The sequence below is a fragment of the Pongo pygmaeus genome, chromosome 16 (genome assembly GCF_028885625.2).
Source record: "Pongo pygmaeus isolate AG05252 chromosome 16, NHGRI_mPonPyg2-v2.0_pri, whole genome shotgun sequence".
Taxonomy (NCBI): domain Eukaryota; kingdom Metazoa; phylum Chordata; class Mammalia; order Primates; family Hominidae; genus Pongo; species Pongo pygmaeus.
The window spans coordinates 25,344,235-25,370,126 of record NC_072389.2 but is presented as its reverse complement, the minus strand read 5'-3'; the positions used below and the strand labels follow the sequence as shown (position 1 = coordinate 25,370,126).

Sequence of the window (25,892 nt, the reverse complement as noted above, 5' to 3'; positions counted from 1 at the left end):
CCCTCTACCACCCCTTGGGCCCTCTGTCCCCAGGAGCCTGGCCAGCCAAAACTCACATCCTCAGGTGAGTGGCAACCATCAGAAGTGGTTGACTCAGGGTTAGTGCCATTATTTATTTTCTTCTTTTTGGCGTCGCTTGCTCCTGCACCAACACTAGGGTTGGTCTGGGCATGATGGTCTCTCAACTGTGGAAAGGAAGAGCAGTGATACTCATGAGAACTACAAGCTCCTACAGTCACATCCTGCTTTACAGTTTATATTAAATACTCTTATAGACCATCTGATTTAATGCCACCAACTGTAGGAAATGTTGTCACAATCACTTAGTGACTGAGAGAGATTGATACCATGGCTGAAAAAAAAGGCAGTAATGGAACTTAAACTCAGTTTTCTGACTCTGAGCTCTGGGATTTTGCCACAAATCAGCAGCTGCCAGGGACCAAAACCAGAGACAGAGGTAGAAAAGCAAATATTAAGTAGGCAGGAACTGTACACCCTCACACGTCTTTTAGTGTTAAGAAGTACACCAGTACCTCTCAAACCTTTACATCAATGTATCCTCATGGCAGAAGGCAGCCTTTCTGTTAAATCCAGGAATTTAGCAGAAAGAGGACAACCCAAGCCTCATTTCAGAGAGAAGTCTTGTATACTCTTATAAATCTATGTGACTTTCATCCCTAAGTACATTAATGTTTCATCTCTCAATAGAATCAAGGGAAACTGATGCTTCAGAAAGATGCCCCATATTTATCCTGTGGCACTCAAAGTACCCCAGGTTGAGATGAGATGAGGAAGACTCAAGCTGTCAAGTCCAGTTTCCCAAGATCTGTTCCACAGAAGATAAGCAGATCTCACTCCAGAAACCAGTGACTGAGGGGCACTCTGGTCCCAGAACGATGGAGAATTCAAATCTGAGGTGCAGAACTCAGAAAAAATGTTAGTCTCTCTGGAGAGTAGAAGCCTGGGAGAAAACCCAACCCAACCCGTTCTCCCATTGCCACCCAGAGACACTGTCAACATGTGGAGCTCATGGGGGAGGTGTAGGCTTTTCACACTGTCAACGTCTGTGGTAAGGAAGTCAGGCAGCCTGAAACCTCTCTCTTCTAGGTCCCACAGTCCCCATTCCCCTTCCAGCTGGAAACCTGTGCTGCAACCAGAGGAAACAGAAGTGGGCAAGAACACTTAGGGGACTGGGTACTAAGAGCAAAGGCCGGTCTTGTGGTAGTAATGACAGTTTGTAGAGGGACTGTGACATCACTACATTCCACTCCTCGGTGGAGTGGCGGGGGTGGGGGGGACACATGAGTGCAATGCCCAAGTTGCCGCTTTGAGACTGGGGAGGGGGGTCACAAAATTGGGACCCATGTCCTTGGAGACGTGACCCCAAAGAGCCCTGGGAGGTCAGGCTTGGGGCGGCAGGAGGTGAGGGCCAAGTAAGGAGCAAGGAGCCCCAGGAGTCACATCCCCAAAGTCACCCTGTGGCAACTGGTGAGGGCAGGTTCTGGGGCACCCAGGTCCTTGGAGATGTGAGCCCAAAGAGCCCAGGGAGGTCGGGTTTGGGGTAGCAGGAGGTAAGGGCAGAGTATGGAGTTGGAAGCCCCGGGAGTCACCTGCTCAAAGTCACCCTGGGGTGCCGGGCAGGGCAGGGGCAGGACTCATGTGGGGGTTGGGCTGACTGACAAGATTTTGGTGTGGGGATCCCAGAGGTACTGGGGGGGCCCAGCCCGGTGTGCCTCAGGAGTGGCACAGACTGGCAGCAGTTCAGCTGTCAGAGGGGGCCTCAACTTGGGTTGGGGTGCTGGTGCGTTTACCTTTTCCTTGGCCTCGGCCAATTTGTTCTGTCGGGTTTCTTTGTACATCGTGGGTTGGGTAGGGAGGTGGGGTTGGGTAGGGAGGTGGGGTTGGGTAGGGGGGCGGGGATGGGTAGGGAGGTGGGGGTGGGTAGTTAGGTGGGGGTGTGTAGGGAGGTGGGGGTGCGAAGGGAGGTGGGGGTGGGTAGGGAGGTGGGGGTGTGTAGGGAGGTGGGGGTGTGTAGTGAGGTGGGGGTGTGTAGGGAGGTGGGGATGGGTAGGGAGGTGGGGGTGGGTAGGGAGGTGGGGATGGGTAGGGAGGTGGGGATTGTCAGGGATGTGGGGTTGGGGCCACATCAGCACGATCCAGGTGAGGACAACTATACACCTCCAGTCACCTCTACGTCGCTGTGTGACTGAGCCAGAGGAGGCGTAACCAGGGCTGCACTAGAATGCAGAATAGGGGCGTGGCCTCAATGCTTGAAGCCCATTGGCCAATGAGAAAGATGAAAGGAAAAAGAGGTGTGGCCAGACAGCAGCGTGTCATGAAGGACCTGTGTTGTCACAAGGAAAGCTGCCCTTGCAACTGCTGTCCCCGCCCACTCCAGGAGAGGGGCGGGGCTGGCTTTCACTTGAAAAACTTTAAAACTTTATTACCTCAATTGAGGTACAAATCCTATTAAAATGGAAATTTTATAGTGTGCTTGATGATTGATAAAGCAGACTTTAGTATCCAACATTCCAATAAGATAAAGTAATCACAATGTTTTCTCTTTTTCAGAAAAACTTTCTCTTATTCTCCTACATTAGTGTTAAGTTTTAAAAAAAAAAAAAACAAGAAACATGTCTAATATCTTTAAAAACACAAAGCTTTTGAGCCAGGCGTGATGGCTCATGCCTGTAATCCCAGCACTTTGGGAGGCTGGGGTGGGTGGATCACCCGAATTCAGGAGTTCAAGACCAGACTTGCCAACATGATGAAACCCTGTCTCTACTAAAAATACAAAAGTAGCTGGGCATGGTGGCAGGTGCCTGTAATGCCAGCTACTTGGGAGGCTGAGGCAGGAGAATCCCTTGAACCTGTGAGGCAGAGGTTGCAGTGAGCCAAAATCATGCCACTGCACTTCAGCCTGGGTTACAGAATGAGACTCTGTCTCTAAATATATACATACACACACACACACACACACACACACACAGCTTTCTGTTTAATAAGCACTCAAAGTTCTTTACAGGGTTAAAGCAAATACAGGACCCTTCTAATGTAAGGCTAAATGGTAAGTGATGGGGCAGAGAAAAAGGACATAAATAACTCCCACTCTCATGAGGTTAATCACTAAATCCTATTTTTCTAGAATCACCTGGCCTCTAAGCCCTGAAAATGAAACTGAATTTCTCACTAGATACTTGGCTATGGCTTGCAATCATGAAAACCAAGAATTGTGTTATGTCACTGTGTATTACTTGTTACCTGGGATCAAGGGTTGACTTTTTCATGATTTGCTCCATTACCTGTGTGCTTCTTATCTCAGACCAAACTAAGCTTTTTTATAGAGTTCTACAATTTACAGTTAGTATGTAAGAGTGGCTCTCAAACATATAGTCTCTGGACCAGGAGCACCTGGGAACTTCTTATAAATGTAAATTCTCAGGCCCCACCCTAGACCTGATGAATCAGAAACTCTGGAGTAGGGCCCAGCAATCCGTGCTGCAATAAGCTGTCCAGGTGTTCAGGAACCTCTGCCATACAGCAGGTAGAAAAATGTGTTTCCTTCTATAGGTCCAAAGCCAGGGATACTATATGTTCTGTCTCGATATGAAACAATGACATGCAATTAAAAGACATATATCTCCTTCCTATTTCCACCCTCCAGCCAGTGTGTTTTATTTTTATGAGTTCAATAAGAAAACGTGTGGCAATCAGAGATTTCATCTAAAAAATATATTTACAGGTATCAGTTCTCATCCAGCCTGATCTCATCCAATATCATTTCTATCCTCTTACATCTAAAGTTTTAGAAAAGGATCTTCACAATATAAGACTCTGGCGCACTGGGAATTCTATGATAAAAGACAACGTAGATCTGAATGTCCAAACTTACTAGAGAAGAAAAGTGGAGTCACTGGCTATATTTTCAAATTGCATTCAACAGGAAATTAAAGTTTTGAATTTTTTTCACCTTCATCCTTCCAAGTTAATAGAATTAAACCAGAATACTCCATTCTTCCACAGCCTGTAGCCAGGCATACCTTTACTGTGTTACTTCTTGCTTTTCAATGGATATAAAGCAAAGTCCTGGTAGGCACATTTTGTATACTTGCAAAGGTGCAAAACTAAACAGTTCCCTCTATTCAACATTAAAACAAAAGTCCTGTAAACCTCAGATGGTGAGTGTAATACTTCAGCACTAGCACGAAAGCCTCAAATATAAAAAGATACCAAGAATCTCACTAGCAAACACAAGTAAGCTCTTGGCCGGGAGCAGTAGTTCACGCCTCTACTCCCAGCATATTGGCAAGCCAAGGTGGGGTAAGTCAGGAGTTCAAGACCAGCCTGGGCAGCATAGTGAATTCATATCTCTACAAAGGAAATTTAAAAATTAGCTGGGCTTGGTGGCACACACCTGTAGTCCTAGAGCTACTTGGGCGGCTGAGGTGGGAAAATCACTTGAGCCCAGAAGTTTGAGGCTGCAGTAGCTATGATCATGCTACTGCACTCCAGTTAGGGTGACAGAGCAAGATCTAGTTATTACATTCTGTCCTGCTCCTGTTTCCACTAAAATCACTAAGTTAAAATGTGTTCATCCAGCAGGATAAAAATTAAGTGAAATTTGACTTTGGTGCTTTGCTAGCAAAAAATAAATAAATAAAGTGAAATGACAAATTACTTACTGGGAGAAGGTCTTTGTAACCTCAATGACAGATTAAAGGTTTGTATCCTTAGCCTATAAAGAAATCTTTAAAATTACTCAGAAAAAAAAATGAATGATTTCCAGCAGAAAATGGACAATGGAGAAACCGGCACCTCCCACAAGAATAAAGATGGCCAGTAAGCAAATGAAAAAGATTCCAAAGCGCTAGAAATCAAAGAAAGGTAATGAAAACAATGAGATTTTCTGCTTAAAGACCAGTGAAGATGACAAATGGAAGGGGGAACCTGGAGCTCTGTCCCTGCTGGTGGGAGTCTAAACCCAACCAATTTTCCTATAGGATGATTTCAACATTTCTTTTAAAAATCCTAAAACTGTTTTATACTATTTTCCTCTAGAAATTCTACTTCTATGAATTCAGTGTAAAAATCCTCACTTGAGTCCATTAAAATATATATACCAGGAAATTCACCTCTGGGGTGGCGATAATTCACTTACCTTACACCCAGCGATTAAAAGTGATGATGCCAGGATATATTTCTCCCATAGAAACGTGCTTAAAATATAGTAAGTGACAAAAGACCATGTACTATTATTCTACTTTTTAAAATGTTTATAGCATAAAAATTGTGAAAAGCAACAAATCGGAATGTTTTGAGTGGCAAAATTAAAGATTTTTCTTTATATTTTGTCATCCAAATTATTACAAAAACAATGTGATTTCCTTTATAATCATGGAGAAGTGTTATTTTCATTTATTTATATTTACATTTCTTTTCTTTTTCTTCTTTTTTCTCCTGTATGTATCCCATGTAGGCTACAGAGCTTAAATCCCTGCCTCTTGAGAGAAATCAGCCCATTTTCGGGACATGCAGTACACAAAGCTGCCCCATCTTCCCTTTATTTTTATTTTTATCTTATTTATTTATTTTGAGATGGAGTCTCACTCTGTTGCCCAGGTTGGAGTGCAGTGGCGCATCTCAGCTCACTGCAACCTCCATATCCCAAGTTCAAGCGATTCCCCTGCCTCAGCCTCCCGAGTACCTGGGACTATAGGCATGCACCACCATGCCCAGCTAATTTTTGTATTTTTAGTAGAGAGGGAGTTTTACCATCTTGGACAGGCTGGTCTTGAACTCCTGACCTCAAGTGATCCATCTGCCTTGGCATCTCAAAGTGCTGGGATTACAGGCATGAGCCACTGTGTCTGGCCTGTCATATTATTTCTAAACTTTTGAGTGACATTTCAATTAAGTTAAATTTAATTCTTACTGACCTGATCTCTTATCCTCTGTTTAATGATATCTTCCAGTTGAAAGGTTTTTCCTCTGTAATCACAGGTGCAAAAGGAAATACAACATGTATTCATTAGGTGGATATCCACTAAACCACGGGTTCACGCATTGTATTCCTTAGACCCTCAGCATCAGCAACATGTGGGAACTTGTTAGACATGCAAATTCCTGGGCCAGCCCCACACCTCCTGAATCAGAAAGTGGGGAAGGACAGCTATCTGTGCTTTAATAAGCCTTGAGATGCTCCCTGAAGTTTGAAAACTACAGAACTAGAATACATATGGTAGTAAGTGCTCATACTTTATCCAAGGTACTAGGGACTCTTCCCCTCTTTTCCATTCTCTTTTCTGTAGAAATAAAATGAGAGCTCCTTTGGATTTAATGGGTATAAGAAAGAAGGCAATGAGATGACCAGGGTTTCAAGTTAGAGTTCAAAATTTAATCGGTGGACAGTGACAGGATGCAAGCCTTCTAAACAGATTACTGCCAGAAAGCTGATTATAATCCATACATTAGATATCATTAGTGTATTGAAGTTAAAATTTTTGGGTGGATTAATGGCATTGTGATTATATAGGAGAATGTCCTGGTTCTTAGACGATATCTGCAAAAGTACTTAACAGTGAAATGCTCTGATACTGCCAACTTACTTTGAAATCATTCAGGGGGAAGAAGGGCACATATACAATCTTCCATACGTGGAAGAGAGAAAACAAATATGACAAAACGTTAACTAGTGAATCCAGTTGAATAGCATACATATGTTCACTGCATGATTTTATCAACTTTTCTGTGTTTGCAAGTTTTTAAAATAAAAAAGTTGAGGGAAAGAAACATCACCCCAAATCTTTCTATGAAATGGGACCATAGAAAAAGCAGAGAAGTGAACACTCTGCAGAAGAGTGCACCACACCCATCCGGACAGCATGGTCAAAGCGCAGCTCTCCTCCAGGAGGCTCTTCTCTGGTCTCTTCTGTGTTGTCACTTCCCCCACACGCAGCCAAGGCTTTTTTCTAACAACTCTTTTTCTAAAGATGTAATTTTTATCATTCATCTAAGAAAGAGAAAAAAGAATTAGTATTCATTTAGAAAACAAAATTACACTTACATTTGTGAAAAAGCAAAAAATACTTTGAAAAATGGGGAAGCAAGAAACGTACTGTTCTACAATTCTGTTCTGTTCTTACCGTCTTTTTATTCTTCCAATGACTTCCTATTCCTGCTGCCTATGGTGGGGTGAGCTGCAAATGATTTCTTTTCCTCATTGGTTTAAAATGTCATGTTTATAATATACTACACTCCCCCAGAAGCATTTGGGTTTATTTCTGGGTTCTCTTCTATTCAAGTGATTTATCTGTTCACAAACCACTATCAATTCTGATTATTAGAGCATCCTAAAGTTAAGTAATTGTTGTTTTTGTTTTAGTTTTTGAGGTACAGTCTCTCACTCTGTCGCCCAGGCTGGAGTGCAGTGGTGTGATCTCTGCTCACTGCAAGCTCCATCTCCTGGGTTCATGCCATTCTCCTGCCTCAGCCTCCTGAGTAGCTGGGACTACAGGCACCCGCTACCACGCCTGGCTAATTTTTTGTATTTTTAGTAGAGATGGGGTTTCACCGTGTTAGCCAGGATGGTCTCGATCTCCTGACCTTGTGATCTGCCTGCCTCAGCCTCCCAAAGGGCTGGGATTACAGGCATGAGCCATCACGTCCGCCTAAGTAATTCTTTGATTAGAATATTAGTATTTGATGGAGGTTGACCCTTTTGACTCTAAACTCAAATTCTTATTATCTCTAACTTCTAAAAGACAACAATTATGACTTCAGTGTATAAATATCAGCTTTTTCAGCTATCCGACAGAATGCTCTTATTTTCCTAATGTCAATTCAGTTTATCCATTCAGTTTTCTCTCCAAACACTAATGTTTTCATTTTAGTATCCTTAATCATTTTTTTTTTTTTTTTTGAGACAGAGTCTCACTCTGTTGCCCAGGTTGGAGTACAGCTGCACAATCTCAGCTCATTGCAACATCTGCCTCCCAGGCTCAAGCAGTCTCTCACCTCAGACTCCCAAGTAGCTGGGACCACAGGCACATGTAACACACCCAGATAATTTTGTATTTTTTTTACAGAGATGAGGTCTCACTATGTTGCCCAGGCTGGTCTCAAACTCCTGAGCTCAAGTGCTGGGAGCTCCTGAACTCCCAAAGTGCTGTGATTGCAGGTGAGAACCACTGCTCCCAGCAGTTTTCCTAATCTCTTATCTTTATCTTTTGTAGCTGCACTGGCTTATTTGGTTATTAACTGTTAATGTTAATTAACAGCGGTAACAGTAATACTGGACATTTTGTCTTATTCCTGATCTTAAAGGGATGTTTTTAGAATTTCACCCATCATGCATGATGGCAGCTTTTGGATAGATGTATTTATAATCCACTAGGAGTAAAAAAAAAAATTAGAAATAAATATTGAATTTTATCAAAGGTCTTTCTAACACATATGGATGGAACCGTGTATTCTCTCCTTAACATCTTGCCAGCAGGAATCATACCAGATCTTCTAATAGTGATTCAAGAGAATAAGGATCATGTGGTTGTGTGGCATAATTTTCCCACTGTGCTACGTTTGCATCACTAGTCATGAATGAGAGAGTGTGTGTGTTTTAATGCTCTGTTTGTCAGGTACCTTTGTCAGGTTTGGGTTTTCATGCTCTAACAGTTTCAAAAGAAAAAAGTTTGAAAGTTCTACTTTATTATTTATATGTGGAAATTGCAATAAATTACTTGTGATTTACTGAAAACTTCACTTGAAGCTCTGATATAATTTCATAGCGAAACCAAACCTTTCTTTCTTTTTTGTGTGGGAGGGTGGGAGGAGAAGGATGGGAGGACACTACCTCATTGATACTTTATGTTTCTTTTTCTCCTTTAGAATTTATCTTCCAGGGACAATCTGACAATGATGAATTTAACTTAGATTCACAGATTTTAAAAATAATTCTTTTGATATTCTTGGTATTGTTTATTTGCTTATTCTCCAGCTCTGTTGCCCAGGCTGGAGTGCCATAGTCCAGTCATAGCTCAGTGCAGCCTTGAACTCCTGGACTCAAGTGATCATCCCCTATCAGCCTCTCGAGTGGCAGAGACTATAGGCTCACGCTACCACACCCAGCTAATTTTTTACATTTTTAGTGGAGATGGGGTTTCACCATGTTGTCCAGGCTGGTCTCGAACTCCTGGGCTCAAGCAATCCTCCCTCCTCAGCCTCCCAAAGTGCTGGAATTACAAGTGTGAGCTACTGTGCCTGGCATGATTCTCATTTTTATTATAATAAAATTTTAAGATTGGATAAATAATATAGCCCAATTATTGGAGCCGGACTACATCTACTAAAATTAAATGAAATTTCACTTGTCTGAAATCATGACATACTTTGGAAGATATCTTTTTCATGGTATTAATTAAAATTATGACTATTTGGAACTCATCAAAATCTGTGGAGCACCTTAAAGACGTAGGCGGCATCCTCCAGAGCAGTCAAAACAGTTACAAGAAGAGGTTCTCAGGACAGCTTTGTCAGGAGAGATATGCTATGCATATAAAGACATAAGGGAGACAGAAAAGAAACAATCATTTTACACACAGGCCCCAAGTTGAAAGCTATAGGCTGGGTAATGCGGGCACTGATTTTTGCAGATCACATGCTTTCCATATGGCAACTCTATATACTGTGCTTTTGCATTAGAGAGTAGCAGCAAGATTTTCAGTTTTCTGTTTGTTTGTTTGTTTGAAGACAGGATCTTGCTCCACCACCCAGGCTGGAGAGAGTGATGTGATCATAGCTCACTGCAGCACTGAACTCCTGGGCTGAAGTGATCCTCCTGCCTCAGCTACCTGAGTAGCTGGACTACAGGCATACACCACCGTGTCCCACTAATTTTTGTATTTTTTGTAGAGACAAGGTCTCACTATGTTGCCCAGGCTGGTCTTGAACTCCTGAGCTCAAGCGATCCTCCTGCTTCAGACTACCAAAATGCTAGGATTACAAGGTGTAAGCCACCACACCTGGCCAACATATTTGTTTTCAAAGGATGGTTACTAGTTACCACAAGAAAAATAGGGAAGGCTGGGGCACAGTGGCTCACACCTGTATCCTCAGCACTTTGGGAGGCCAAGGCAGGAGGATCACCTGAGGTCAGGAGTTCGAGACCAGCCTGGCCAACACGGTGAAACCCCTTGTCTTCTAAAAATACAAAAATTAGCCAGGCATGGTGGCATGCACCTCTAATCTCAGCTACTCAAGAGGCTGAAGGAGAATCACTTGAAATCAGGAGGCGGAGGCTGCAGTGAGCAAAGATCGTGCCATTGCACTCCAGCCTGGGTGATAGAGCAAGACTCCATCTCAAAAAAAAAAAAAAAAAAAAGAAAAATAGAGAAGATTTGTTAGTAGTCTGTGAGTTCCACAATCATGTCAAGCATATTAAAAATTCCTCAAATTCCTAACTACCTTTTCCTGTCTTTTTTGAAAAGAGGATTTATCTTCATCAGAATTTTTCTTTACATTTAAAACACCTGCATCTTCAGTTGCCTCATCATCCGGTGAAGCAAAGGTCACTCTTTTCAAGCTTTCTTTACCTTGTTTACTGTCTTCACTTTCTTCCAGGTCATCGTCTCCATCCCTGCACTACCAAAACTCTTACAAAAAGAAATATACTGCTTTCCATTAGAAAAACAAAAGGAAACATATTTTCCCTTAATAAAGTTCTTCTTTTATATGCCTAATGCCACCAAATGCTCAGAACTTCCAAAATCATTCAGGTATGGAGGAAGAGAAGGTATCATTTAAGTGACATGCTATGTAAGAAACAGAACAAAAAGTGTCCAATATATAGAAAATAAATTATTCATCAATCTATAATACAAACCTTCTATCTCACAAAAATAACAGGATATTTTGGGCACAAAACCAAATCAAAGTTCCTGGTAAGAAAGGTTTGATTGCTACTGCCAGTAATATTTTTCTTCATTAAATGATCTCTAATGTCCCTTTAAATCCAGACTTTCCTCTGGCTATCTTGAGAATATCTGATAGGAGAGAATCTAACTTCTTAAAACAAACATATGTGAAAACCACAAGTACCAATACATGATTGGGCAATTCCAGCTCACAATGTAAAGGATGGTTCAAAATACATTTCAGAAATGCTTAGTTCTTCTGCTGCTTCTTCAGCAATTTCATCATCTTGTTTGAACCAGATCATCATCGTGATCACTTGCTATATCTTCATCACTTTCAACTGGATCAAAAAAATCTTTGTACTTCATATTTCTGGAACTTTTATCTGACAAAAATAAAAAGTTTTTAAAACTATTAACTAGGAATAGAAAAATACATCATTAACACATGCACATATATTTGTGTGTGTATACTGTATGTCTACATTACTTTCTAACTTAATAACACTACAAACCAAAAATAGTTATTAGGTGAAATTGGCAACTAAAAACATTACCATAAAACTGTTATAAGAACAACTGGAACACAAACTGAATGGAAGTACAGATTCATTTATAACTGATAAGATAGAGCACAACATTTCTTAGCTTCAAATCTTCTAACCACAATTACATCTCTCCTAGAAAAACAGAACAAAAGCTAATTTGAGGAGGAGGAAAGTGCTCTCTCCTCTCTCAAAACTTTACCTGAAGTTTTTTACTTCCAAACAGTCCCCCTTCATCTTCATCAGAATCAGTATCTTCAGAAAAATCAGTATCTGCCACCTCACCATCATCTTTTCGTTCCTCTTCTTTTTCTCTGTTTTCTAAACAGGCCTCCATTTCAGAGAGTTGGAAGAATTTCTCATCTACTATGGACTTTTCTCTTGGTTTTCCATGTCCTTTGCTTTGCACCTTGCTCTGCTGTTCCAATTTGTTGATATCAAAGTCAAGATCAGAATCCTCATCACTGAGAACTGGGCTTTTCCTCAGATCGAATTTGCTTGAGTTTTTTGTTTTGTTTGGTTTTTTCGAGACAGAGTCTTGCTCTGTCACTCAGGCTGGAGTGCAGTGGCGTGATCTCGGCTCACTGTAAGCTCTGCCTCCTGGGTTCACGCCATTCTCCTGTCTCAGCCTCCCAATTAGCTGCGACTACAGGTGCCCACCACCACGCCAGGCTAAATTTTTTTTTGTATTTTTAGTAAAGATGGGGTTTCACCATGTTAGCCAGGATGGTCTCGATCTCCTGACCTCATGATCCACCCGACTCAGCCTCCCAAAGTGCTGGGATTACAGGTGTGAGCCACTGCACCTGGCCTCAGTGTCACCTTCTTTAACATGTAAGGGCATAAATAAATGTGAATGCCTAATCCAAATTCATTCCTCTCCAAAAAGCATCCAACTCTGGCCGGGCGTTGTGGCTCATGCCTGTAATCCCAGTACTTTGGAAGGCCGAGGCGGGCAGATCATCTGAGGTAAGGAGTTCGAGACCAGCCTGACCAACATGGTGAAACCCCATCTCTACTAAAAATAAAAAATTAGCCAGGCGTGGTGGTGTGTCTGTAATCCCAGCTACTCAGGAGGCTGAGGAAGGAGAATCACTTGAACCCAGCAGGCAGAGGTTGCAGTGAGCCTAGATCGCACCATTGCACTGCAGCCTGGGCAACAGAGCAAAACTCCATCTCAAAAAGAAAAAGCATCCAACTCTCTGAAAGTTGGTTTTGAAGGAGGCTTCTCTCCTACTCATACCCAGGCCCTGCCCCTGAGGACCCCTCATCCCTAAAAGGTGAGGCGTCCAATCATCTGGGAGGAAAAACAGCTTCAATTGCTGCCCAGCCCTACAACCCAGTTCTTTTGTTAACTCTTTGTTCTGTGATCTTTGTCACTCCATCTCTTTAAAAGCTGTGTGCTGTGGGTTTTTTTTTCTTTGTTTTTATTTTTGTTTTTGTTTATGGCAGGGTCTCACTCTGCCACCCAGGCTGGAGTGCAGTTGTCTGATCTAGCTCACCGCAACCTCTGCCTCCTGGGCTCAAGCAATCTTCCCACCTCAGCCTCCTGAGTGGCTGGGACTATACGCGCATGCCACCACACCCAGCTAATTTTTGTATTTTTTATTGTAGAGATGGGGTCTCGCATGTTATCCAGGTTGGTCTCAAACTCCCGGGCTCAAGCAATCCTCCTGCCTTGGCCTCCCAAAGTGCTGCGATTATAGGCGGGGATTATGGCTGGCAATAGCTGTGATCTTTATGGGTTGGGAAGAACATGAAGAAAATAGAGGCTTGCTTGGCTGGCTAGATCTTGGGAGATTTTGTTGCCATCCTAGGTCTTGGGCCTCTCTTACCTGGAGCTGCTGCAGATATTTCAGTCACAGCTCACAATCCTGATTTCAGCTCTCCCCTCCCCCATCACAAGACAACCGGGAGCTTTATTAGAAAGCCTAAGCCTGACATTGTGATCTGTACCCCGTGCCTCCCCTGGGAGCCTCCACCCTCCACTGGCCTCTGTTTGTGACATTCACCTTGATGTCTGAGTGCCAAGTTCCTCCCTTTTGGTGTCCCGCAGCAACAAATCAGATGAATACCAAAAATTACATAATTCCTAGGAGCCAACCAGGGGAAAAGTGAAGGCCAACCATCCAAGGAAAAAGGGTATAGATTATCTATCACCCCTGGTTCAAGTTAATTAAAGAAATGCAGGCTGATCATGGACTCAAATACAGCCTGATCCAGAAGTGCGGGGGAAAAAATGCCAGCTCCAGCAGCTTTGTCCTTAGACCCTGAGGTGGAAGCAAAGTTCACATCTACTGTCTCCATTCTGATGGAGGCCACCTGTGGTCGGCGGGTGCATTGGTTCACTCTGCGCATGCATGAATATAGCCTCAAGATCTTCCCAGGCTTCCCACCCATCCTTCCTGCAGAGGTCACTATATGTTTGGATAGATTCCAGGGTGTCGTGGGGCCACGTTTGCCAATGGGTGGGGTGGGGGGGCACTACCATGAAAAGGCTCTGCACTTGGGGCCCTCAGGGGTACCCCTGTCTCCATGAGCCTGCTTTGGCAGGACAGGCTGATCCTGCTGTGCTAAGCCTGGTCATCTCACTTCCACTTCTATTCTGGGCCAAGCACTTCTGGTGCCTCAGGCTCCTGCCCTCTGCCGGCCTGTGGGTGGTACGATTCTGAGGTCCACGTTGGGTTAGAGCAGTAGATCTCAGCCAGGAGACACTGTCACAACTAGGGAGAAGGTGCTGCTGGTATCTAGTGGGTCGAGACCAGAGATGCTACTAAACATGCTCCAGTGCATGGGACAGCCCTCAGAACAAAGGTCTATCTAGTCCAAAACATCAAAGAGAAGCCCTGGCTTAGGGGAAGGGGTGTCCTCCCGAGAGCACAGCTTTAGGCTTTCAGCCCTTCTAAGAATGAGGGTTCTTGCTTTTTTTCTCCATCTCTCATTGGCCCAGACGTAGGGGAGGGAAGAGTTACACCAGGGTAGGATCCAAGTACTCCTGAACCTCTAAGCCAAATGTGGTTCTCCAAATAGCACAATTTCCCCTAAAAATGCAGTCTGAAATGGAATGGGTGAGAAACATGCTTCCTTCCATCTTCTAGTACGTTGGCTCTAAAACTCATCTTAAAAATATGACAAGGCATTCATTGTAGCACTGTTCATAACTGAAAAAGATTTTTTAAAACCCTAAATGTCCACTTATAAGGGCCAGATAAATTATGATGCATTCATGCAATGAAATTATATGCAGTTGTTGAAAGACTGAGGTAGCTCTAAATATAATGATATGAAACAATCTCCAAGACATATTATTAAGAATACCAAGGCCAGGCATGGTGGCTCACACCTGTAATCCCAGCACTTTGGGAGGCCCGGGTGAGAAGATGGCTTAAGCTCAGGAGTTTGAGACCAGCCTGGGCAACATAGTGAGATCACATCTCTACAAAAATAAAAAATGTAGCCAGACATGATGGTGCACAGCTATGGTCTCTGCTACTTGGGAGGCTGAGGTGGGAGGATCATTTGGGTCCATGAGGTCGAGGCTGCAGTGAGCTATGATTGTGCCACTGTTCTCCAGCTTGGGTGACAGAGCAAGACCCTGTCACAAGAAAGAAAGAGGATGTGGCCGGGCACGGTGACTCACGCCTGTAATCCCAGCACTTTGGGATTAGCCAGATGTGGTGGTGGGTGCCTGTAATCCCAGCTACTCGGGAGGCTGAGGCAAGAGAATTGCTTGAACCTGGGAGGCAAAGGTTGCAGTTAGCCGAGATCGTGCCATTGCACTCCAGCCTGGGCAACGAGTGAAACTCTATCTCAAAACAAAACAAAAACAAAAACAAAACAACAATGACAACAGCAACAAAAAAAGATTGTGTGTTTTAAAAAAAGAAAAGAAAAGGAAAAGAGTATCCATAATATATTATTACAGAAAAAAAATGAAGCTGAAAAAAATAAAAATAAAGAAAGTTGCAGAACAATGTGATTTGGGGGAAAATTTGCATGCAAATGCAAATAAATTTGCAAAGAAAGAAGACTAGAAGGATACACGCAAAAGCATTCTTACTGGCTACATCTGAAGAGAGGAAGTAGAGGTGGGAGCGGGAGTGCACTTTTGCGTTATGCAAGTCTATAATGCTTGATTTCTCTTTCAACAAATGTGTGCATTCCTTTTGTCATAAAAAGAAATTAATCGGCCAGGCACAGTGGCTCATGCCTGTCAACTCAGCACTTTGGGAGGCCGAGGTGGGAAGATCACCTGAGCTCAGGAGTTTGAAACCCGCCTGGCCAACATGGTGAAACCCCATCTCTACTAAAAATACAAAATTAGCTGGGCATGGTGGCACGTGCCTGTAGTCCCAGCTACTCGGGAGGCTGAGGCAAGAGAATCATTTGAACCAGGGAGGTGGAGGTTGCAGTGAGCCGGGATTGTACCATTGCACTCCAGCCTGGGCAAAAAGAGCAAAACTCTCTCTCTCAAAAAAAAAAAAAAAAAAAAGGAAAGAAAGAAAGAAAACAACTAATAACAACTGCAACCTTAAAGCATGAGAAACCAGGGCAGGAACGACTAGGTCATTTAGTCTTGGAGGACAACGATATACATTAAACACAGTGTTGGAGGGCCACTGTGGTGAGACGTGAGAATAATGAACAAATAGTGCCTGCGGCACTAAAGGCTCTGGCTGATTTAGAAGGAAATGGGATAAACTGAGTCAAACACAAAGCAGAAAAGAGGGAACTCCCTTCCATATGCAATTGATCTCAGGACATCATTGAGTCTACAGCCTGGCTGGAAGTCACCCCCATTGGAATAGACGTCAATGTGGCCCCTGGGCATGTAAATACCAGTGCTCAAGCTGAAGGAATGCATGTAGGTGTGGGGGACATCCACAAAATCTGCATCATCAGGGGAGAGCCTCTTGTGGAAGTCTGTCCCTTCAGAAAATTAGCCAGGGGTAGTGGCGGGCACCTGTATTCCCAGCTACTCGGGAGGCTGAGGCAGGAGAATGGCGTGAACCCAGCGGGCGGAGCTTGCAGAGAGCCGAGATCTCGCCACTGCACTCCAGCCTGGGTGAAAGAGTGAGACTCCGTCTCAAAAAAAAAAAAAAAATTCCTTCAGAGATAAAAATAATTTCTTATGTTTTTACCAGATTGTTGCAGCCTAGTCAAGCTGCTGTAACAAAATACATCAGCTGGGTGACTGGGTGGCTTATAAACGACAGAAATGTATTTCTCACAGTCCTGGGAGCTGGGAAATCCAAAATCAAGGCGCAGGCATGTGCAGCATCTGGTGAGGGCCCATTTTCTCACAGATAATGCCTTCTCCCTGTGTCCTCATGAGGTGGAAGGAACAAAGGAGCTTTCCTGGGCCTGTTTTATAAGTGCACTAATTACGTAAGAGGTTCTTTCACCTCCCAAAGACCTCACCTCCTAATACCATATCTATATGAGTTTTAGTACCTAATTTACACTTAATATGAAATTTGAGGGAGCACAAACATTCAGGCCATAGTATATATATCAATATCATTTTTTGTATCTTCTCTATTTAATATTTATAAGCAGTATTGAACATCACAATGTCTCTCATTTCCATTTTCTTCTGTCTCAAATCTTCTTTATTGTGACATTTTTGATCATTTGTATTTGATTTTTTACTTCTCTTCAAATAATCCTATTTTCTTATATAAAAAGTTGGTTGCTCCATTCTCCCCTCTTTAATTTTGTTTGTAACATACTAACCTTACTCAGTGCTGTAAGATAAACGCAGCTTTCTTAACTGGACCATCAAATAGGCTACCTCTTGTAAATAACTATAAAGCTGTTCATACAAGGTCTAAAACATAATTCAATTTGAAAAAAATTAAAAATAGGTATTAAATATCTATCCAAAAAAGAAAAGTGTAACCTAATATTTTTATGAATTTTGAATCTAAAATTAAATGCTGGTCAATAATGATTTTTTTATTGTGAAACAAAATATTTAATGAAGGTGTTTTACTGTGATATATATTATTTATAATTTGATAGCCCTTACTCTAGTAAAATGCACAGTGGATTAATAGTTCAGAAACCAAGGGATGTTTTCAGTTTCTGCTATTATTCAGCTATTTCACTTTGGGAGTCACCTACATCTCCAGGTCTAGTGCTTTTCCAGTGGCTTGAGTAGGAAGACAGCCTGGATTATGTCTTGGCACCCTCAAAAGCAATGAGACAATGAAGACTGTCAATGCAAATATAATATTTATCTGTTTATGGAATCCCTTTGTTATTTGCTTTTATATTTGGATATCTCACTTATACTAGAAATCAATAAAATAATGAACTGCCACTCTGAAGATTCAGAAATCAATCTTCTTTCTGACAAGTATAAAACTACTCCATGTAATCCATTTTGTGCTTCATTTTCTTTGTTTGCTTTTCAAATAGTTACAAAGCTTTCTACTAAGAAATGTTCTCTTTCACATCCCCTTGAAGTGGAGATGTTGAGTAAGTCTTTGAGATACCCAGGACTCTAATGGAATGGCAGCTGTTCGATATATTGTAGGGTTGGTTGAGTAATTAAATAAAACATTAATTTTTTTTTTTACATTTTATTTTACCTAGTACTGTTGCAGAAGTAGGGGGTGGTTATACAAAGAGACTTACGAGCCGGCCTCCTGCCTTTTAATCACTCACATTCTAATAGAAAGAACCCACAGATATTTAAGCATGCTTGAAAAATCATGGAAGACTCTGTGTAGAAGGCAATGTGTGAGTTATCAAAAAGCCAATTAGCATATAATCCATTTAAGACAGAATGGCCATTTCAGGAAGAGGCTATAGTGTAAGCATTGCACAAATGACTCAGGTGAGAATAACACCAGAAGACATATAAATAGCTTTGCATGTCAGGGGCATGGGGATAAGTAGGAGATATGATGAGAGGAGATGGAGGGAACAAATCATTAATGACATTTTATATCTTGCTAAAGTTATTGAATTTTATCCTGGGGATTTTAGGTGGAGAAGTGACCCTACCAGGAGTATGTCTGAAAAACATTCTTGTATCAGCAGCATGAAGGATAGTTCTGACAGGGATCTGAAGCAGGATGAATATTTAATAGATGAGAGAGATGCATAGAGCAGCAAAGACAGTGCACATTAGTGAGCCTTCAAAAATGTTTATTGAGTTGAAATGAATGGAAGACGTTTGTTGAAACTTTCCTTTCTCATGTCTTATTTTTAGAAAATGTCAATAGTAGCTCTTCATTGGGTTGCTTCAAAGTTACTCAGCTGAACCCCAGTGAGGGTGTGAGATAGTTGGAGTCTGGGTGAATGACCCATGTCATCACAGGTGCTTCAAAAATGTCATCAAACATTCATCTACAGATGGCCCCGTTGTTCTGCATGGTCTTTACAGGTCCTGAGTCTTATGCTGCAGTCTGATGCACAAAATAGTATTCTGCTTTTTGCAATGAAATCAATATGCACCTTAATTATTCCCTTCATGTTTGGACAAAGGACATGTCAGCAGGGATTGTGCTGACTTTTGTTGTCATGCACACTCCTTGGTTGCTAACTCTGTTTAAAGATTGTTTATTTTTGTGTCTGTGTCATTTTCAGAAAGTTTTGCCAATAAAATAAATCATTTAGAAGTTTCCTCAATAATTCTCAAAGGTAGGATATACCAAAGAAGAAGCTGCTTTCTGATAATTAAAAGCTGACTGCAACATTTTAATTTTTAAAACATTTTCACATTTTTATAAATGTGTCATCATAACACTGTCATATAAATAAAAAGAAATATAATTTTTCCTGTGTTGGAAATGAATGGTTTAAAGATTGACTTTGGAGGAGTGGGTAAAAAAGTGCTTGGTTCAAAAGGAAAAAAAAATCTCACCACTAAATATCACTATTTCAATATCCATAGTACATTTATTGGTGGTAATATTTTGTTAGTTTGGCTTTGGCAATAAAAAATATTATACACATAAAATATTTTATCTTTTATATTCATATGTTTCCAAGCCTCATATTCTAAAAAGCCTAAAAACAATGACAAGCCCAGTAACACTGATGACCTTGGCAAGCAGACTGTAGCCTCTTATGTAGCATTTTACATTAAAACAAATCAGGGACCCCAAATAAATGATTAAATCTGGATACGGTGCAAAAAATGTACAGAATTGGTCTGAAGCAACTTATTATCCTAAAAATGTAAGGAAGATTTCAAAAACTTCATATCAAAAACTCTCATGGTACAATTGGAAGAGGATTCTATTGTTAGGATGAGGCAATTTTAGTAGCAAAACAAGTGGAAGTTACTGAAAAATTGATTGACCTTAATTAGTGATAAAAAGTGATAATTTTTTTACTTAATAAAAATTCCTTAATCACATTTGGTGAATACTAGGTAACCAATGCATTCTGTAAACTGAGAAAGAAAGGGAAGAACTCTAGCATTCATCCTAATATTCTTATACAACTGCAACTAAATAATTGATGAAATATTTTTTAAATTAAGAATTCCAGCTGATAAAGAAAAAAAGATTAATAGAATTGTAGTATCAACATATTGCACCACGAATGAAATTGTAGACACAAAAAATTATTATCAATGGCTGCCCAAAATTACGAGAAATGCTGCAGAAGATTAGGCTAACACTTGAACCCACTGTCAATATTAGCATTTTTAAAAAATGGAAAGGAAAGTGTACACAGTATTTATATTATAGGAAATACAAATATTTCACTATAAATCCTATAAAATAATTCAATATATTTCTTTAATAATAAGAGGAGCAAGAAGTAGCAAGAGGGAGTTTGCTACCTGGGAAGGGAAGGTGTTAAATGACATGGGAAGTGAGGTGTGGTATGTCAACCAGCTGACAAAGTTCAAGACCCAAATATGTCAGAAGGCTCTAGGTAGCAACAATGGATCAAAGGCTGTTCCATGAATAGGACATAGACTGAGACTAAGCATACATTTTGTGTGTGTATGTGTGCTCTGGGTTGTGATGGAGAAGTCTGGAAGTTCAAGATTTCGGCAGCATAGTTACTGAGGAAATAGATGAGCTATGGAGGCTGCCTACCTGAGATGTGTTAGGCCACATACATCCAAAAGCATAGAGATCTCAATCAAAATTAAAGCAATTTGTCTAAATTGGGGAGAAAAATAAGATTAGGTAATTGCCTCATAACTGTATATTTCAAGAGCAAAGTTTTGGAATCAGTTATATAGAATCAGTTAATATATATATATTTTATATATATATATATACACACACACAAACACACACATACATATACATATAGTGGAGATATGTGTCTATAGAGGTATCTATCTATCTACCTATATTCAAGTTTGAAGATCTATATGTCCAAGTTCTAACATTATATAGTAGTATGTTCTTGGATTATTTACTTCATTTCACTGAGGATATTTCTCAACTGTTTAAGGAGAACAAACTGTATATATCACAGTAGAGTTGCGACGGTTAAATAAGATATTATATAAAAATGAATATTAAAATATATGTCATGTTTTAGATACTCAATATTTTCAATAGAGAATAGAAAGCTACTTATTTGCTTGTGCCGGGGAAAAATAAGAGGAAGAAAAATAGGGAAAACATACACTCTGAGAAATGATAGGGAAGACTTGAAAGGAATAACTTCAGTGTTACAGGAACGAAATTGGAGGCTCTTGGTTTATGGTTATCACTCCTTGGTTTATGGCAATAAAGGAACAATGTTGGAAACCAGAAATCCACATTGGATAACATAGATTTGGGGTCCGGGCAAGATACAAAGTCACGAGACAGTTTCTTGGATGTAATTATGATTTCCCACAGTCAAAATATACTCAGATACATAAGCATGATTAATCCTGGAGCTGGAAAGATTCTATGGGCCAAGATGACTGGAGCTGATGAGAGAGAACTGGAAAACTGGAGGTGTGCCACCAACAGATGTTGCCGATCCTCCGACGTTGCCTCCAGCCCCCCTCTTGTTGCTTATTAAATTCGTCAATATTCATTGTGTAAAGGCTGCTGGTTTCTCCTTTTGTCTTGAGAGAATCACATGTTCTGTTGGCTTCCAAACTGAAGATTTGTCTACATTAGTGTTCCACCTGAACTTTATCATAATTGATTTAAACAACATTATCTGGAATCCTAGAATGGCAGAATATTAGAAACAGAGCCATCCACAGACATTACGTAAGCAACAACACACATTGTACCAAAGAATAAGTGGATCCAGAATCATGATTTTACTTACTTGTAGTGGGTTAACAGCTTTGAATAAGACCTCTTACTCAATTCTGATCTCTTAAAATGTCTCTTATATTACGTAACTACTATTAATGCCTGGTAGGAGTGTCTGTGAGAAACACTTGTGGTTTTATGTGATATTATTTTATTCAGAAAACAAAAGAAAAAACTAAAGCACTTGGTTAATTTGACTAAATGAAGATTATCTGTCCCACTCTGTAACTCGGGGTAAATTTAAATTTATATGACATTAACAAACAAAAATAGATTTTAAAAAATTATGTACCAGAATTTCATTGTCTCCACCTTGTTCTAATATGAGTGTTTCATTTCTACAATAATTCCATTAAGAAAAACTCTCCAAATAAAGGACAGGTAAGGTCTCCTTATTTAGTATTTCACTGTATACAGGAATTCAGACAAATAATAATCAGATTTTATCAAAATTCTCGTTCTCATTAAACAGAACACAATTTAAACTATATAAGAAACTCAACTTTACAAATGAATGTTTTCAAATTTGAATTTGAATGTTTGCAATTTAGAACTTGTGCTATATTTTCTTTTGAAAGAAAATATATTTTGAGTATATGCTATGGGTGCTGCACAGATTGTATGTCTGTGCCCTTAAGAGCAAAAGAAATCAGAAAACTAAGTTTCTTATTTATATCTTGGAGAAGGATTCACATTGTAATGAGCTCCACAGTAAAGAAAGTGTGTTTATAAATATTGGCAACCTGTGATACATGGCTGCTTCCAATGCCCACCCAAGGAGCAGACCAGGCAATGTTTACAATTTTGGTAGAGACTTTCACTTGGAAGATACAGGTGACATGCACTGCATTCTTTAGTGGAAAGGGTGGCTTTTTGGTATCAGTGGCAGTTTCTGGAATCCAGTGCTGTGTTCAGTGCCTCCAGACACTGTGTCTCTTACTATAGCATCATGAGTGGGGTCACTGCTGAGAGAATCCTTCCATGCCTTTGGTGGGAGTCCCAGATAAACAGATTCTGAGAAACAGATACACCCACTAGAGTTTACCTGGGAGTACTTCAAGAGACCCATTTATAAAAGTGTGAAGGACACAGGATTGGACAGAAAGACAAGTTGTGCTTTCCTCAAGTTGCATCAGAGTATCCCATGGGACAATCAAGAGCTGGGACAGCAATTCATTGTTTCTTCAAATTGAGAAAAGAAGCCCAGATTTTGTATCCATCTTAACCAGTCATCAGATGTGGGTTGGTTCTAAAGACAGGGCAGAATCTTAGATGAGGCACCTTCTTTTGGTTGAGGGCAATTTCTTGAGATAGACTCAGCCTTGAGCCTTCAGTATCCAATACTTCTGGCATCTTAGTCTTGGGAGGAAATTCCAAACAAGGTACCAAAGCAACAAGTCTACTGTGTGGTTTGGATGTCCCTTCTGGCTGTGTAGCCTCCAAGCCTAGTGTTCTGGCTCTGGAGACTGTGAGACTTAAAAGACTGAGTCACATGTCTTTTGATTTACTAATTAAAACAGGTTATATTTTATGCAAATAATATCTCTGGCTGATATCACTTTATATTTTCTTAATTTATTATAATTTTTACATGATTTTTTATCATGATAACTGAAAATTAGAATGTCTCATCAGACATCACTGCATGCAAATGACTTTTAAGATTTTCTAAGGGTTGTTGCTATGAAAATAGGGAGCAGCAATAAACAGTCTTCATATGTGTGTTTCCCTTAATCTGTCTTCATATTAGAGATTATAAGTAAAAACCAGGTAGCACAGAGGCAATAAATAGCTTATTCTAAGCATTTATATTCTAAGCACTATTTTAAGATGGAGCTTCTGCAACAAGTTCCGTCTTTGACCAGCTCTAGAATGAAGTAAGAGTACCAGAGCGGGAATGCATTAGTCATTTCTTCACACAAACAGAAGGAGGACAGAAAGAAAGATGAGCTATCCAAATGGCAGCAGCTGGGATAAAATTGAGATACTTGATTTTGTCTTGCTATTTCTCCTAAAAGACAGGTATAAATTAGGTGTAACTAAGCCAGGACTACTCCTGTGGGTTAAACTTGCCAAAATGATATGATATAATATATATAAAGACTGAAAAATAAGGTGAACCAGTGAATTTTTTAAGCTAGAAGCTACTTCCTTTTGCTCATTGTCTTCTTCAGTCTTGTGGCCTCTCTTTCTCGAATTCTGATGTGTGACTATTAAGATGGCAGGAATAATCTCTTAGCAAGAGTTACACAGTGTGAGAGCCAGGAAAAAAAACAACACAGAAAATAGTTTCAGAGAAAAACTAACATGTAGAAGACTGTTCTGGAGAACCTTGAGAGGTATCTAGTAGTCATCGTGGAGGAAGCGTTGACAGGGAGCTTGGATGCTCTGAAGGCCTATGGAGTATAGACAGCACTACTGATTTTCAAGTGCTGTGGGCTGCTGATAGAACTCTTAAGCTCATGAAGAAAATCTATGCAGCTCCTGCTGATGATCCACCTGCAGGAAGGTTCATATGCCAGTTTTCTTAATTAGGGCGCGCAGGGAGAGACACCTGCTGAGACGAAGTCCACAGCACAGTAAAGGAAGAAACTGTTTTTCTTATTGAGCTGCTACCAAGAAATGTGTTAATGATCAAAACAGAAGAACACTTTGTATATGTGGTAACTGCAATTCTTAACAAATGCAAAGATTTGAGGTATCTTTGGAATTTTTATTCAATAAGAATGAAAATGCTTATTGAATAAAAATGCTTATTGAACTAACTGTTCTAAGTATATTTATTTGATCTCTAACCCTGATTTATCTAGAATTCCACTGTGCCACTGTGTGCTGGGCCTTTTCCTTTTCAGCCAAAAAAGGGCATTTATATTATTTTCAACTACACAAAGATACATTCTTTAATTTCATTAAAATTTATGCTTATGCTAGAAATTGAAAAATGTTTTGAAATATGAGAATCTTGTAAGGATGGAAAGTTATGGGTTTTCCTCATCATAAGGATCACAATCGACACTCCTACAGCAAGAGAAAAGCATAGCAAGTTTGTTTAATCAAAGATTTGTGTGACACAGGGGCCTTCAGAAAATGAAGACCCAAAGATCCAGAGAAAACTGTCTGTTGTGTGATTAAGTTTGATGAAGAATGGACAATAGTGTAGAAATGTGACTGGACAAAGGGTAGGACTCATAGTGATAGACTAAGTGGGGAAGCCCAGTGAAGTCTGTCTGTTGAGATTTTCCAGGCCTCTCTGGGTGGCATTCCTTACTCTTAGGTACAGGGTAGGACCCTCTGGAATGAGGATCTTTAAGGGAGAAGGGAAGGAGTGAACTTTCTAAGTTTTATGGCTTAGTTTGCGGGAGACGGGTTCTAGTTTCTATGACTAATTTTATGAAGAATTCTGGTTTCTATGATGCACTTCAGGGAAGAAGGAGGGGCGGGAAACAGGAGGACAGGAGAAGGTGCGATCTTGTTTCTGAAGTCTTCCAGTGTCCTCCTGTTCAAAGTACTGAGCATGGCAAGGCTATGCGCTTTGGGTTATTGCATTCTGAGTCCCAGAAATCTATACTATCAAGACAAGAAATGTCCAATACCATGGTATCAGATATAAATATTAATAACATAGCCTGGCCAACATGGTGAAACCCCATCTCTACTAAAAATACAAAAAAAATTAGCTGGGCATAGTGGCATGTGCCTGTTGTCCCAGCTACTTGGGAGGATGAGGCAGGAGAATCATTTTAACCACGGAGGCAGAGGTTGCAGTGAGCCAAGATTAAATATATATATACTATATATATTTAAGATACCAAGATTAAATATAAATATATTATATATATTATATATAATATATTATATTATACATATTATATGTATTATATAGTATATATATTATATAATATATAATATATTATATATAATATATACTATATAATATATAATATATAATATTATATATATACACTCGATATATTATATATAATATACTCTATACATTATATATATATGACAATCTTTTCCTTTTATTGTTTTTTTACACATATTGGTTTCTTGTAGTTTTATAATCTCATCCCTTCTGTAGAATAGGCCAACATGAAGAGTGTTAATAAATGACCTTCAACTCTCTAGCATTCAGTAGGCAGTTTGATTAATTTTAACATTTTTATTATTTTGTTTTTATCTTAAATTTCTTCATT

At 40.2% G+C, this 25,892-nt stretch overlaps 1 protein-coding gene across 4 annotated transcripts in view; it reads right to left on the bottom strand.

Annotated features, from left to right (window-relative positions):
* LOC129028678 (golgin subfamily A member 6-like protein 1) overlaps window positions 1-25,892 on the bottom strand; it is a 112,251-nt gene that overhangs the window by 6,432 nt on the left and 79,927 nt on the right. For 2 of the 4 annotated variants that reach the window (XM_054474310.2, XM_054474308.2), the window contains exons 1-2: window positions 1,812-2,280; window positions 57-185 (exon numbers count right to left, since the gene is read on the bottom strand). In XM_054474310.2, the coding sequence (XP_054330285.1) occupies window positions 57-185; window positions 1,812-2,147 (465 nt within the window). In that variant the 5' untranslated portion in view covers window positions 2,148-2,280. Of the gene's footprint in view, window positions 1-56; window positions 186-1,811 lie in introns of those variants that run through there. The other 2 variants (XM_054474307.2, XM_054474309.2) reach the window with 1 other exon arrangement.